General features: G+C 44.2%; 1 protein-coding gene and 1 long non-coding RNA gene across 5 annotated transcripts in view; both read right to left on the reverse strand.

Moving 5' to 3' along the window:
• LOC108228461 (polymeric immunoglobulin receptor-like) overlaps positions 1–13,862 on the reverse strand; it is a 20,845-nt gene extending 6,983 nt beyond the window's left edge. The window contains exons 1-5 of one of the 4 annotated variants that reach the window (XM_037973029.1): positions 13,428–13,818; positions 11,541–11,891; positions 10,652–10,987; positions 8,907–9,008; positions 6,246–6,259 (exon numbers count right to left, since the gene is read on the reverse strand). In XM_037973029.1, coding sequence (XP_037828957.1) covers positions 6,246–6,259; positions 8,907–9,008; positions 10,652–10,987; positions 11,541–11,891; positions 13,428–13,470 — 846 coding nt within the window. In that variant the 5' untranslated portion in view covers positions 13,471–13,818. Of the gene's footprint in view, positions 1–6,245; positions 6,260–8,906; positions 9,009–10,651; positions 10,988–11,540; positions 11,892–13,427 lie in introns of all 4 variants that reach the window. The other 3 variants (XM_037973028.1, XM_037973031.1, XM_037973030.1) reach the window with 3 other exon arrangements.
• LOC119616614 lies at positions 12–6,153 on the reverse strand. Its single transcript, XR_005232569.1, has 3 exons — positions 5,942–6,153; positions 3,542–3,549; positions 12–59 (listed from the first exon to the last, which is right to left on the reverse strand). It is a non-coding gene; the product is annotated as an uncharacterized LOC119616614 (long non-coding RNA).

Genomic DNA, 13,862 nt, shown 5'->3' on the forward strand with positions numbered 1-13,862 from the left:
TCAGGAACTGTGGTTCTGCAGGGCAGCAGGACAGACTCCGCCCCTGACTCCACCTCCACCTCCTCCACCTGTGGGACTGAGAGGACAACAGAAGAAGATCATCTGGACAGACAGCAGCAGCAGCTCTGAAGGTGAAAGCTGTGTGACATGTGTCCCATGTGTCCAGTGAACAGAGACAGTGTTGTCTTTGCTGTGTGTCCAATCAGCAGCAGACTGCAGGGACAGTTTGACTAGAAGCAGCTGAATTTCCCTGAAGATCGTTAGTATTTCCTCTTTAAAGAAGAACAGCAAGGAAAATACCTGATCAGTGATTGGACGGTTAGCTCATGAAACTATCCAAGCAGCGTCCTTCAGGCCCAGCAGGAACCATCTGGTCTAGCAGCTACTATCAGGGGAGTGGGACCCAACTGGACCTACCTGGACCTTGGCCAGGTTCTAAAAACCTGGTACAATAAAGGCTACTAAAGAGTTTAAAAAGATATTGAGGAACTAAAGCTGCTATCAACGAGATATGATAATCCTCAGGATTGGTTACCCTGTCAAAACAACAGTGAACCACAAGTTTGGTTAATGAAATAATGGTACACAAAAAGCTAAATGCGGAACAACAAGATAGGATAAACTTTCCGGAAACCCAAGAGTCAGACTCAAAACAATGGTGTCGTATGAATGATGTGATTATATCAGGACAGTCACTCGTGCACTGAAGGTGGGGGAGAGGACACTGAGCATGAGGCTCAACTGAGGTCCAGGAAACTGGGGATTTACAGAGCAAGAATATTAATGCTGACAGAAATAATATTCAAACATGCCATATCATAAATTCTGAAAATGTTGTAATCTGACGATTCTTCAGTAGAAAGCATAAAAATGCATTGCTCAGGCAGGGCAGACAATAGAATGGGACAAATGTATACATTTTAGCTTTTATTATATACTATTGAGCATTGTGCTGGGGTAGATTCTCAGTCATCCAGGCCATGGTAAATTCAAAAAAGGTTAAAAAACAAAAACAACTATTCTGTAGTTGATGATGTTTCGCTTCTCATCTGAGGAGAAAGCTCTTCTGTCCATCAGTCTTGTTCTTAAAGATTGGCACCAACACACTTCTCCTCCGTTCCTCAGGGATGTTCTCCCTCTCAGAAATGTCCTTGAATCATGGAGTCTGAACCTCTCTGCCATCTCTCCCAGACATTTCCATCCCTCCTCTGGTGTCATCAGGTCCAGCTGCCTTCCTCTTCTTCATCCTCTTCAAAGCTTCATCCTCACTAACCTTTTCCACTTCCTGGTCCACAGTTTCTATGACCTCTACTCTTCTTTCCCTTTCATCCTCTTCATTCATCAGCTTCCATCTTCCCATCACTCTCTCCTCTCTTGTTAGAACATCAGTTTCTATCTTTAACAAGCCTAACCTGCAGAAAATCCAGAAACACGTTTCGCTCTCAGATGTGACTGAATTTTAAGCAGCAAATAGAAATGTTGAGGTGGGATGAAGCTAGAAACAGAGGAGGAGTTGGTATTAGAGGGTCTGAGGCAGAAAGCAGATTTTAATCAATTAATAATTAATTAATTTTATCCTGAGCTCGGTTCTGGTTCTGCTGGAGGTTTTTTCAGGATGGCAGACTGGGATAAAATGAAGATCGGATGGCTTCTTTAGAGAGATAACTTTTACTAATTGGCTTATTTTATATATGTGAATGTTTTAGTACAGAGACCTGAGATAACTTTTGTTGTGAATTGAGGCTATATAAATAAACTGAATTAAATTGAATTTTGTGATGCCTCACAGAGGTAGTGCAGATTTACCTGCTGCTGGTGGTACAGACAGTGCACCTGTTGAAAATAATTCAGTGCATTTCACTGAATGTTCTGCTGATTCTGTTGCTGAGTACAGAGTTGATTGCAGTCCTTGTGATTTAGAAAAAACCTGTAACTTCTGTCATTATAAGGGTCAGTGGAAGAAAGACTGCTGGTGTTGAAACAGAACTGTTTACAGGTTAATCCAGCTGCACCAGTTCCCACCTTAAACCCTTCAAATAATTAGTGCTGTGTTGATCTCTCATCTGACAAAAACTAAATCTGAGTTCAAACACGCCATTCCTTTTGAGGACAGGTGTCTTTGCATCTCTTTTTCCTCCCACCACCATTTTCAGACAAGATGGACACAGGCTTATCTGTACCTGTGTTGGGGATGGACATGTCTGTCTTTAATGTCCCAGTGCATCAACTTGTGTTTCATTCAAAGCTGTTTGATAGAAAAAGTTCTGATGGGTGTGGTGCCACTGTTATCTTAGGGTAAGGTGTAGCCAGGGGTAAAGTCTGGCCTGATAAAGCAGAATGTCTTGTAGATACCTCAGTACCTTTGGTACACCTGATGGAAATAAAAAGTCCAACCTGGAAATCTTTCAGGCGTGTGCAGTAACGTGCCAGACCTGCAGCTACAGGACCCAACTTGGGTCAGGGAAACTCAGAAAATAAGATAAACAGTTTGTATGTTTTTCATGTCTCATGTTCCTTCATGTCACAGAATGACCTGATGAAGAAGCAGAGATCTGATCCTATCTGTTTACCAGGGAAGAGATGAGAAATTAACCAATGGGGTTCTTGGTGCAGAATGAGGTGGTGTTGAGAAAATGGCTTGAATTGGCGAAAAGTTCATCAGGGATCCATTTTCTCAGGTTGTTGTGCCTCTAAAACTGCATAAATGGATTTTGTGTGCAATGGCGGAAATCCTGTTCCTTTATTAGGGGGACAGTAAACGGGGAGACTCGATAAGAACAGTTTTTCAAACCATCTAAATTATAAGAACAGGTCTCTAAACATCTGACCTGCATCCATTCACTGGGAGCCAGTTATTCGTGTTGCTCCAGGCCTCAGATGTGTTGGGTTTACAATGAACCAAACCACTGTTAGTCTGGGGGCAGGACATCAGCTTACAGAGGCAGAAATGCATAATTTTCTCAGAATAAATGATAGATATGCTTTTTGTTTTACTCTATTGCTTAAAAGTAGGGGGACAATTTCAATTGCTTCTAAAATTGGGGCCGTGATTCCTTCTCGGGTCTACAGGCGGTGTAGAACCAAGAAGAGCTGAGTTAGACCAAGGTGAGTCAGGCTGAGCTGGGACAATGGTAAAACAGCCTAAGAAGACTCTGATCAGGATTGATCACAACTAATCAGCTGATTGGAAAAATACAACAACACATTTAAAACACTGACCTTTGACCTCCAGATGAACTTGTTTCTTCATCAGGATGTTTCCCTCCCTGCTGTAGACGCTGCAGGTGAAGGTCTGACTGTCTTCATCTGTGGGGTGTCTCACAGTCAGACTGAGGTCTCCAGTTCTCAGCAGGTCTTCATTCATCTTTGTTCTGTTTCTGTAGAACTGGTGCTGTTCTTCAGGTCGATCAGAGCCGTTCTCAAACACATGGACCATCCTGTATCCGTCCCTCCACTCCACTTTAGTGTCTTCAGGCAGGTGAACTGTGGTTCTGCAGGGCAGCAGGACAGACTCCGCACCTGACTCCACCTTCACCTCCACCTGTGGGACTGAGAGGACAACGGAGAAGAAGATCAGCTGGACAGACAGCTGCTGCAGCAGGTCTTCATCACTTTACTGACTGATTCCAAAGTTGGAGACAAACAGGAAGCTTTTAAATAAAAAAGTCAGAGTTCTGATTCCACTTTCTTTCATTTTCATCATCACAGAGTTCCAGAGAGGATCCACATGAGGAACATCTGGATCCAGATCATAATTTATACTGGAAACATGGATGAACATCAGCGAGTCGATTGCTTTGTGTGAACTGGACTGCACCTACTTCAACTCTCCGAGGACGACAGGTCGTGGAGGAGGCGTAGAGCTACATCTGTAAGCAGCTGACACCGATCACATCTCATTCCAGCTTTGAGATGAACGTGTTTGAGCTCAGATCTGCCCTCATGGTGCTCTGTGCTGCTTTATACACACACCCAAAGTATAGCAAGGATTTTCTTGCTGACTTTGCTGACTTTCTGGCAGGAATCCTGCCTATTTATGACTGAGTTTTAATAGTTGGAGATTTTATGTTTTTATTTTTTAAAAGCCTGCATGGTCTCTGGCCTCAGTATCTGACCTGCTCCAGCAGTACGTTCCCTCACGTTCTCTCAGGATCACTTCCTGTTGGTGGTCCTGAAGTCAAAGACGAGGTCAAGAGGTGACCGAGAGTTTTCAGTCACTTCCCCCAAACTGTGGAACGATCTGCCTTTGGCCGACTCACTTCCTGTTTTTAAATCAGCTCTTAAAACACATTTTTACTCTTTGGCTTTTAACTCAGTTTGAGATGTTATTGTTTTATGGTTTTAACAGTTTTATTGCTTTGATTGTGTTTTATTTTGATGTATAATTTTTATTCTTGTTTTAGATTTTTGTGTTTTTCATCTCAACAGTGTTGTTTTTAAAGTGCTTTAAAGATAAAATTGGACTGTATTGTAATCTAATGTGTTGTTGTGTTCAATGAAAAACACTCATTCCATCACATTTACTCTGAAACTTAAACACACACATTTCCGTTTCTATTACCCCAATTCCAGTGAAGTTAGGATGTTTTGTAAAACATAAATAAAAACAGAATACAATGATTTGCAAATTCTTTTCAATCTATATTCAATTGAATCCACTACAAAGACAAGATATTAAATGTTTAAATGAATAAACTTTATTGTTTTTTTTTTTCAGATAATTACTCATTTTGAATTTGATGGCTGCAACACGTTCTTAAAAAGCTGGGACAGGGACAGGGACATGTCTCCCACTGTGTCCCATCACCTTTTAACACTCAATAAGTGTTTGGGAACTGAGGACACTAACTGTTGAAGCTCTGTCGGTGGAATTCTTTCCCATTCTTGTTTGATGTACAGATTCAGCAGCTCAATAGTCCAGGGTCTCCGTTGTTGTATTTTGAGCTTCATAATGACCCACATATTTTCAATGGGAGACACATCTGGACTGCAGGCAGGCCAGTCTAGTACCCCACTCTTTACTAGGAAGCCATGCTGCTGGAACACGAGCAGAACGTTGTTTGGATGAAAGAATCTGGACAGTCCGTTTCCTCTTTGGCCCGGACGACACAACATCCATGATTTCCAAAAACATTTTGAAATGTGGACTTGTCAGACCTCAGGACACATTTCCACTTTGCATCAGTCCGTCTCAGAGAAGCCGGCAGAGTTTCTGTTGATATATGGCTTTCTGTTTGCATGGTAGAGTTTTAACTTGCATTTGCAGATGCTGTGATGAGCTGAATTCACTGAAATACTAGTTGTCAATGAAATGTAGAGCAGCCCGAGGGGTCGAAGGTCACGGGCATTCAATGTTGGTTTTCAGCGTTTTTGCTAATAATTTGTCCAGATTCTCTGAATCTTCTGATGATATAATGGACTGTAGATGAGAAATCCCTAAATTCTTTGCAATTGTACGTTGAGAAGCGTTGTTCTTAAACTGTTGGACTATTTGCTCACGCAGTTCTTCACAAAGTGGTGAACCTCGCCCCATCCTTGCTTGTGAACGACTGAGCCTTTTGGGGATTCTCCCTTTATACCCAATCATGACACTCACCCGTTTCCAATTAACCTGTTCACATGTGGAAGGCTCCAAACAGGTGTTTTGTTGCTCCTGTCCCAGCTTTTTTTTAAACATGTGCAGGCATCAAATTCATAATGAGTGAACAATTGAAAAAAAAACAAACCCAGAAGTTTATTTGTTTGAACATTAAATATCTTGTTTTTGTAGTGTATTCAATTAAATATAGATTAAAAAGGATTTACAAATCATCTTATTCTATTTTTATTTATATTTTACACAATGTCCCAACTTGGGGTTGTAAGAAGACTCTGATCAGGATTGATCACAACTAATCAGCTGATTGGAAAAATACAACAACATCACATTTAAAACACTGACCTTTGACCTCCAGATAAACTTGTTTCTCCATCAGGATGTTTCCCTCCCTGCTGTAGACTCTGCAGGTGAAGGTCCCTCTGTCTCCATCTGTGGGGTGTCTCACAGTCAGACTGAGGTCTCCAGTTCTCAGCAGGTTCTTCTTCATCTTGGTTCTGTTTCTGTCCTGTTCTTTTGGTCGATTAGAGCCGTTCTCAAACACATGGACCTTCCTGTTGTACTTGTCTGTCCACTCCACTTTAGCGTCTTTCTGGAGACAAACTGTGGTTTTGCAGGGCAGCAGGACAGACTTCACCCCCTCCTCCACCTCCACCTGATAACCTGAGAGGACAACAGAGAAGAAGATCAGCTGGACAGACAGACAGCAGCAGCTCTGATGGTCACATGACTGTCTCCTCTGTGTCTCTGTGTCTCATGTTGGTGGAGGGCTCTCAGGTCCAGGTTCACCAGTGGTTTGTGAGTCTTCCGCAGCAGCAGTTTGGATTTTGGGTGTTTGTTTCATTCTCAAAGTGACGTTAGCCTCTGCATCTTGGTGCAGCGTCTCTCTGCTGCAGTTTGTTCACATCTAAATGAAGGAAGCTGCAGGGTTAGGGTTAGGGTTAGGAAAACCCTCCCATATTTACAGAAAGAACTACCAAGGCAGAAAGCATCTGATTGTCCACGCTCAGCGCTGTTTTCAACATGGATTCAGGGTTAAATGTTCTCCTCCTCCTCAGAGCTGGTGGTATTTGTGTCTCTGAAGAACAAAGTGAGGAAGTTCAGGGATCTGCTGCTGCTGCTTCCCAACAAGAGGGCAGGAATGTCAGGAAAAGTCGGACTAACCCTCTCTTCCACTGAAGAGCCTCAGATACTGTTGGATCTAGAAATAATTTCTGTCCAAAGTGTTGAAATCCTGATGTTTCTGTTTGACAAAGACAATCAGAAACAATCTGATTCTTGAAGCTTTCAACTGACAGTGATTCCGAACCATTCAGAGATCAACAAACAGAAGTAAACAGAATTATTGTGTGGAGAGAAATAATCCTGAAGTCCTGAACTCCCAGAGCAGCACAGCTGAGGGATTCGTTTGTTCATCGCTCCCAGCAGTACGATGGGGGGACAGTTGAGCTGAAACAGGAAACCAGAGCTGCTGCTTTCCCAACAGAGCTAATGCAGCCGTTAGATTGATGGATTTATTAAATGCAGTTAGCATAGCAGCTACACAACATCAACATGTTACAGTTAGCTACAGCTAGCTGCTGCTGCAGGGTGGATCAGTGACTTCATGAATTAATAGAGAAGAAGAATCCTGAGTTACTGTGACGTTCAGTCTCCGAATGCTTTTTTGCCTTCGGATTAAAATTCTCTTAAAAGACAAAGATCGATCTTTCTCTTATTCTTTGAAACAGTCATCTCACTATTTGATAATAAATTATTCTACAACATGGTAATTTCAAAACAAGCATCGTTCCATCTGCAAGAACCTGTTTACCTCCACCAAGGAGCTCATGTCTTCAGGAGGCCTGGTTTGTTGGTCTGTCTGTTAGCAAGAGGACTGAAAAACTAATGAACAGATGTGGATGAAATATTGGAGTTGTCCCAAAGAACAAGTGATTAAATGTTGGTGCTGATCCGGGTCTCAATCTGGATGGTACTAGAGCTCAATGGGGTCAGGGACCCTACGGTCTTGGTGGAGGTTTGTGCTCTCCAAGTGCTTCTAGTTTTGGGTTTGAAACCTGTGGAACTTGATGCAGCCATGAGCACATCTAGAGCTGTTTGGATCTGTTTCTGTGCAAACACTCAGGCTCTGAGCCTGGGTGGAACAAGCAGGTTCTGTATGATCACCTCACTCATCCCTCCAGAAGTCCTACATCTGAGAGGAAAGGCTTGGTTGGACAGAATCTGGGTTTTACACATTATTTTATTTCTTTAACTACAGGTTCATCAGAAGTTAAATCCTGTCGTTTTTATTTCTCAAAGTGTTTATATTTTATTAAAGCTGGTTAATCTAAAGAGCTTAAAGTAAACATAAAAGTTTTATCAGGAATTAAAAAAACCTCCAGAGAAAGTTTCCTCCAGGGCGTTGGAAGGGAGGCTCTGAACGATTGTTGAACCTCAGATCCAGGAGGAGCAGGAGGAGTTAAACTGGAGGAGCAGGAGGAGTTAAACTGGAGAAGCAGGAGGAGTCAAACTGGAGGAGCAGGAGGAGTTAAACTGGAGGAGCAGGAGGAGTTAAACTGGAGGAGAAGGAGTTAAACTGGAGGAGGTGGAGGAGTCAAACTGGAGTAGGAGGAGGAGTCAAACTGGAGGAGAAGGAGTTAAACTGGAGCAGCAGGAGGAGTCAAACTGGAGGAGGTGGAGGAGTCAAACTGGAGTAGGAGAAGGAGTTAAACTGGAGGAGATGGAGGAGTAAAACTGGAGGAGGAGGAGGAGTCAATTTGGAGGAGCTGGAGGAGGCGACACTCAGCTCAGGTTCTCTGAGGACCAACCAGGTGAGCTGAACTCACCTGACCTGTTTTTTGTCTGACAGAAACCAGTTTCTGCTGAAGATGGGTTTTCCTCTTCAGGACATTTGGAGCAGTTACCAAAGGAGGAGTCAGAAACTAACCAGGAACCAATCAGATAAGAGGATGAGGGAGAAGAGAGCCCTGAGAACCCTCTGAGGTTCTGTGCTGATGGAACCTGATGGAACCATTAGTTCATCTCCACACTGAGCTTCCTGATGACCTTCAGCTGCTGACTCCCAACAAACTTCATCCTGAATCACTGACTCAGTTTCTGGCTCTGTTTCCCCTCAACTCAAAGAAATCCTCATCCTGACAAAGAGACATGAAGCTGCTGAGATCTGACTGAGAAGAGTTTTCTAGAACAAATCCCAAAGGTTCTCTTCAGCTTTCTGGTTCAGCTATTTGGAACTGACTGAATTTAGTGACACAAGAGAACACCTTGGAGCTTCTGCACCAATGAGAGTGGACTTAGAGAGACTCACCTGACATGAAATAGTGCCGAAAATAAAATAAAACACCTCCACAAACAGGAAGAACCACAAACAGGAGAACCAGGAGAGCTGTGGCCCAGGCTGGAAACCCCTCTGTGGAGAAACAGAGAACAGTTGAATCTCTGAGCTCAGGGCTGAGTGCTTTCTCCACCACTCCTCTCCATCTACAGGAAATATTGAAGGCCGAGCATTTCTTTAAGGAGAACATCTCACCCCCCGCCTTGGAGACAAAGACCTTCTGGGATCTGTTATCAGTCAGTAGGAGGTGGGGATGACTGTCAGCTACTACCACACCAGCCCTAATCTCATTATCTGGAAACCTGACTAATTACAGCAATTTTACTGTTTGCTTTGGTCCATTAGTGGCGGCCATCTTGAATCAGGTTGACTCTAAAGTTTATCAGTTGTAGACGAACATCTGAGAGATCCAGTAAAATCCATCCAGTGGTTCAGGAGATATTTTACTAACAGAGAGACAAATGAACACATTCACACACACAGCAACTACATGATCTCCCACCTGGGCAGAATGAAAGGCTGATCAGAGAGGTGAACACATTAAAGAAGGTTCTGACCCGGTTCTCCTCAGCTGGGCCTGAGTCTGTTCTGTCCATCTCTGTCTGCTTTGGGTCAGAAACTAAATCAGACTTTAGGAAGCTGGATCCCACTGACCCCCATCCAGGAGACCCCCCTACACCCAGGACCTGGACTTACTAACCTCTGACCCCCACACCCAGGACCTGGATTAACTGAGCTGACCTCTGACCTCAGACCCCCCCGACACCCAGGACCTGGACTTACTGACCTGACCTTTGACCTCAGACCTCCCCACACCCAGGACCTGGACTCAATGAGAAGACCTCTGACCTCAGACCCCCCAGACACCCAGGACCTGGACTCACTGAGAAGACCTCTGACCTCTGACCCCCCACAACCAGGACCTGGACTTATTGAGCTGACCTCTGACCCCCCACACCCAGGACCTGGACTTACTGAGCTGACCTCTGACCTCTGACCCCCCACACCCAGGACCTGGTCTTACTGACCTGACCTTTGACCTCAGACCTCCCCACACCCAGGACCTGGACTCACTGAGAAGACCTCTGACCTCAGACCCCCAACACCCAGGACCTGGACTTACTGATCTGAAATGTTTTTACCTGTGAGTGTTTGTTTGGCTGTTAGCTAAATATCTCATGAACCAATGAACAGATTTTAATGAACGTCTCAGAAAGTCATCATTGGATGTTCGTCTACAACTGATTAACTTTTGAATCAACCCAATTCAAGATGGCTGCCACAGCTACCTGACCTTAGCAAACACAAAGATGGCTGTACCTCAGTAAATTTTATTCTAAAGTGCTCCCCTGACCTGTATTTACAGTATTGTGGAATTTTCTTCAACAAGCAGTCAGAAAGTTGAGAGTTTCAGACACCATCATTCTTAACAGCTAAGACAAAAGGTCAGGAGAATGAGTCTGAAGCCCACAACAGGCAGTCCCTCCTTCATACCCCTTGCACATTTGGTAACTTTCCATACAGTGAGGAGGGGTCTGGGGGAAGAAGGGGTCAGATAGCTGCCCACAAAGAGAGGTAAGAAACTACATAAGATAAACAGATTGTAAACCTAAATCATGGTGAAAGAGATGCTCTGTGTTTTTCCACAGTTCACAAGCAGGTTACATATAGTAAAGAATCATTGAAACAATTTTTATTTCTCATTTCAACAGACTGACCTTTGACCTGTTTGAGGACTACTTTGTGTCTCAGGATGTCCTGGTGTCTGTAGACGGTGCAGATGTAGCTTCCACTGTCGCTGCCCCTGAGGAACTCCAGGGTCAGACTGAGGTCTCCAGTTCTCAGCAGGTCTTTGTCCATCTTCACACGGCAGAGGTAACCCTCATCCTGGTCTTTATAATGTTTACTTGTGTTTGGAAACACATGAACAAACATAAATACTGGATCAGAACGAGTCCACTCCACTGTGGCGTCCTCAGGCAGGTCAGGTGTTGTTCTGCAGGGCAGGATGACAGACTCCGCCCCTTCCTTCACCTCCACCTCCTCCTGTTGATCTAAGAGGACAATGAAGGACAACATAAATTAAAGCTGTAAGTAGTAATAAACAGCACTCACACATCAGCAGTTCTCCCATCTGTCCCAGTCAAAGACCGTGAGTGTCTCCACATTCGGACTGAACCAGAACATGTCTCTGGGCTGTAGGTGGCGCTGATTGAAGGCCATCATTATGACAGGAAAATGCATTTAGGACACTGATCAAGCAGGAAGTCTTTGGGTCAAATCAGACGAAAACTCAGGGAGTTAGACCAACTTCCTGTTTCATGGCAAAGGATTGGTGATGAGATTATGTTGGCTTTTATTCTGAAGGTGTTTGGAGGAGAAGAAGAAGAAGAATGGAGTGGTTACCGAAGCAAAGCAGCAATATGTTCCTCATTGTCTAAGTGGAACCGTGTCAGTGTTCTGCTTGACCTTTCTTTGGTCAGGTTCAGAATCAGCCAGCTGGTCTTCCTGTTTCTCTTATCTGTTTACAGCAGCTGTGGAGACACCATTACAGAAGACACTTCCCTGTCCCTGTTTCTAACACAGTATCTCCTGCCTGTTGCTCACCTTGGACCTTCAGCTGAACTTCTGTCACTCTCCATTCTTCTCTTCCATCTCCGAGTCTGCAGATGTAGTTTCCACTGTCAGAGATTCGGGGTTTTCTCAGAGTCAGGCTGAAGTTTCCAGTATCCAGAAAATCAGGTCTCATTGATGTCCGGTGTCTGTAATCCTGGTTTTGGTCTTTAAGATCGTCTTCTTCATCTCGTCTCAGGTGGACAAGACTGGGTTTAAGATCACTCCGAGTCCAGATGACTAAAGGGTTGTATTCAGGTATCATACCATTATAATCACAGGGCATCAGGACAGGCTCCGCCCCCTCATTAACCTCCACCACCGCAGCCAGAGCATGCTGGGAAACTGTGAGGACACAAACAGGAAGAGAAATCAGCTGTGAGTTTGTCTCAGCCTCCAGCTGCCAGTTTAAACAGTCTGCTCCTAAACATCTCTGAGATAAAGAACGTGTTGTTCAAAGGTTTCATGTCTCTTCTGAGGGTGGAAGGACTTTGGAGCTCCACCTCAACACCGTTCAAACTAAAGGGAGACATGAGATGGTTTCAGATCTTCTGCTGCCTTTCATGCCTGAGTTTCACACAAAGATCATCTGTCTATGTTGGAAAACAACTAAAGTAGAAATGTTTTGATCACATCTTCAAAAATAACTTTAAACACAATATTGTAAGAGTTTATCTGATTAGTCTCGCACTCGCAGTACATTTTGTTCATGACTCTCAGCTACTACCACACCAAACTTTAGCTGAATATCTGTAAAAAAAGGCATTTTTGTGTTGGCTAAGGTTGATTAGCTGTGGTAGCCATCTTGAATATGATGGAGTCCTCATGTTGTAATAATAATAATGAAGTAAAAGGTGGGAACTTAAAGCTGTCAGATAAATGCAGAGGAGAACACAGAACCTGATTTCCTCTGAAATCAACAAAGTCCACAGACTTTAATCTGCTTTAGGAAACGTTTCAGTCGGCTGCAGTTTGATCCGTTTGAACAGAACCTGTGAGTCCACAGCTCCTCTCTTCCTGTTATGAAGTACCAACAGAACCGACAGGAGCCCGGTTCTCCCAGCTCACACACATCGTTCACACTTTGGTGTTAAATGGAGTCATTGGAAGTAAAGCAGGAGGGCAACATGTCCGAATGCTTTGATTCATTATCCTGTCTGTGTTTGGAGCCAAAACCTGACTAAAAACTGGATCCACTGCACAGGCCAGTTCTGCTCCTTTAACACCAGCTTTACTCTAAACCCCTTTCTCTTTCAGGAGAAGGTTGGAGCAGGGTTACTCCTGGAGGAACAAGTGAACCTTCAGCCAGTGTGCTGGAGAACGGCTGAAACACTCGGAGCTTTCCTGCACTAACAGCTGCTGTTTGCCAGCTTCACGACTCATTTTGTCTCTGCTTGTTCCTGCAGTTTTCCTCCGAGTCCTAACGTGTCTCTGCTAGTTCCTGCAGTTTTCCTCCGAGTCCTAACGTGTCTCTGCTAGTTCCTGCAGTTTTCCTCCGAGTCCTAACGTGTCTCTGCTTGTTGGACGGAGGAGCTGACGCCTGTCTTTCCTGCTTTCAAAGCTCACTTCCTTTTTTCTCTTTACATTTACCCCAACATGGATTTGAAGAAAACTCTCAGGAAGTAACGTCTCTGAGTCAACCCAATTCAAGATGGCCGCCACGGCTAAGCAAACAGAAACTCAGTCAGTTTTACAGATAAGGAGCTAGATTCTGGTGTGGTAGTAGCTGAGAGTCATCCCCAGGTGGCTTACAACCGTCTGCCTGAAGTCTCTTTGTTCTGACTGAAACCACTTCCAGCAGCAGCTAGAGGCCCAGTCAGGTCTGATTCTGGGTTTGGACCCAGATGGAGCTTCAAGAAGACAAAGAGCAGCTGATCTTACCGAGCAGGAGGATCCCAAACCCCACCAACATCTTCATCTTCATCTTCCTGTTCCTGTCAGCTCCCAGCAGCTGATGGTCTCCTGACTCTCTGACAACCCTTCACTGTCTCTTCACCTCCAGGAAGTTAGCAGCTCTCAGCAGGAGGCCATGTCAGTTCTCAGGAACACCTTCAGCTTCCTGATAGTTCCTCAGCCCTGTCTGCAGTTTGTGGGGCCATAAAACTGAAAGGGTTAAATATCCACCTCTGTCAGGGTACCACTTCCTGTTTTCACTTCTCTTCTCTGGACATTTCCTGTGGTCCGGTCCAGAAAACGAAGTAGAGGACTCAAGTTCTGCTGGAACATGATCTGTTTCTCTGTTTTTCATCCAGTGTTCTCTGTCACTGACTTATTTCACAGATTTATCTGTAGATATGTCTACAGTCACATGATCAC

This window comes from Kryptolebias marmoratus, linkage group LG20 (genome assembly GCF_001649575.2).
Source record: "Kryptolebias marmoratus isolate JLee-2015 linkage group LG20, ASM164957v2, whole genome shotgun sequence".
Taxonomy (NCBI): domain Eukaryota; kingdom Metazoa; phylum Chordata; class Actinopteri; order Cyprinodontiformes; family Rivulidae; genus Kryptolebias; species Kryptolebias marmoratus.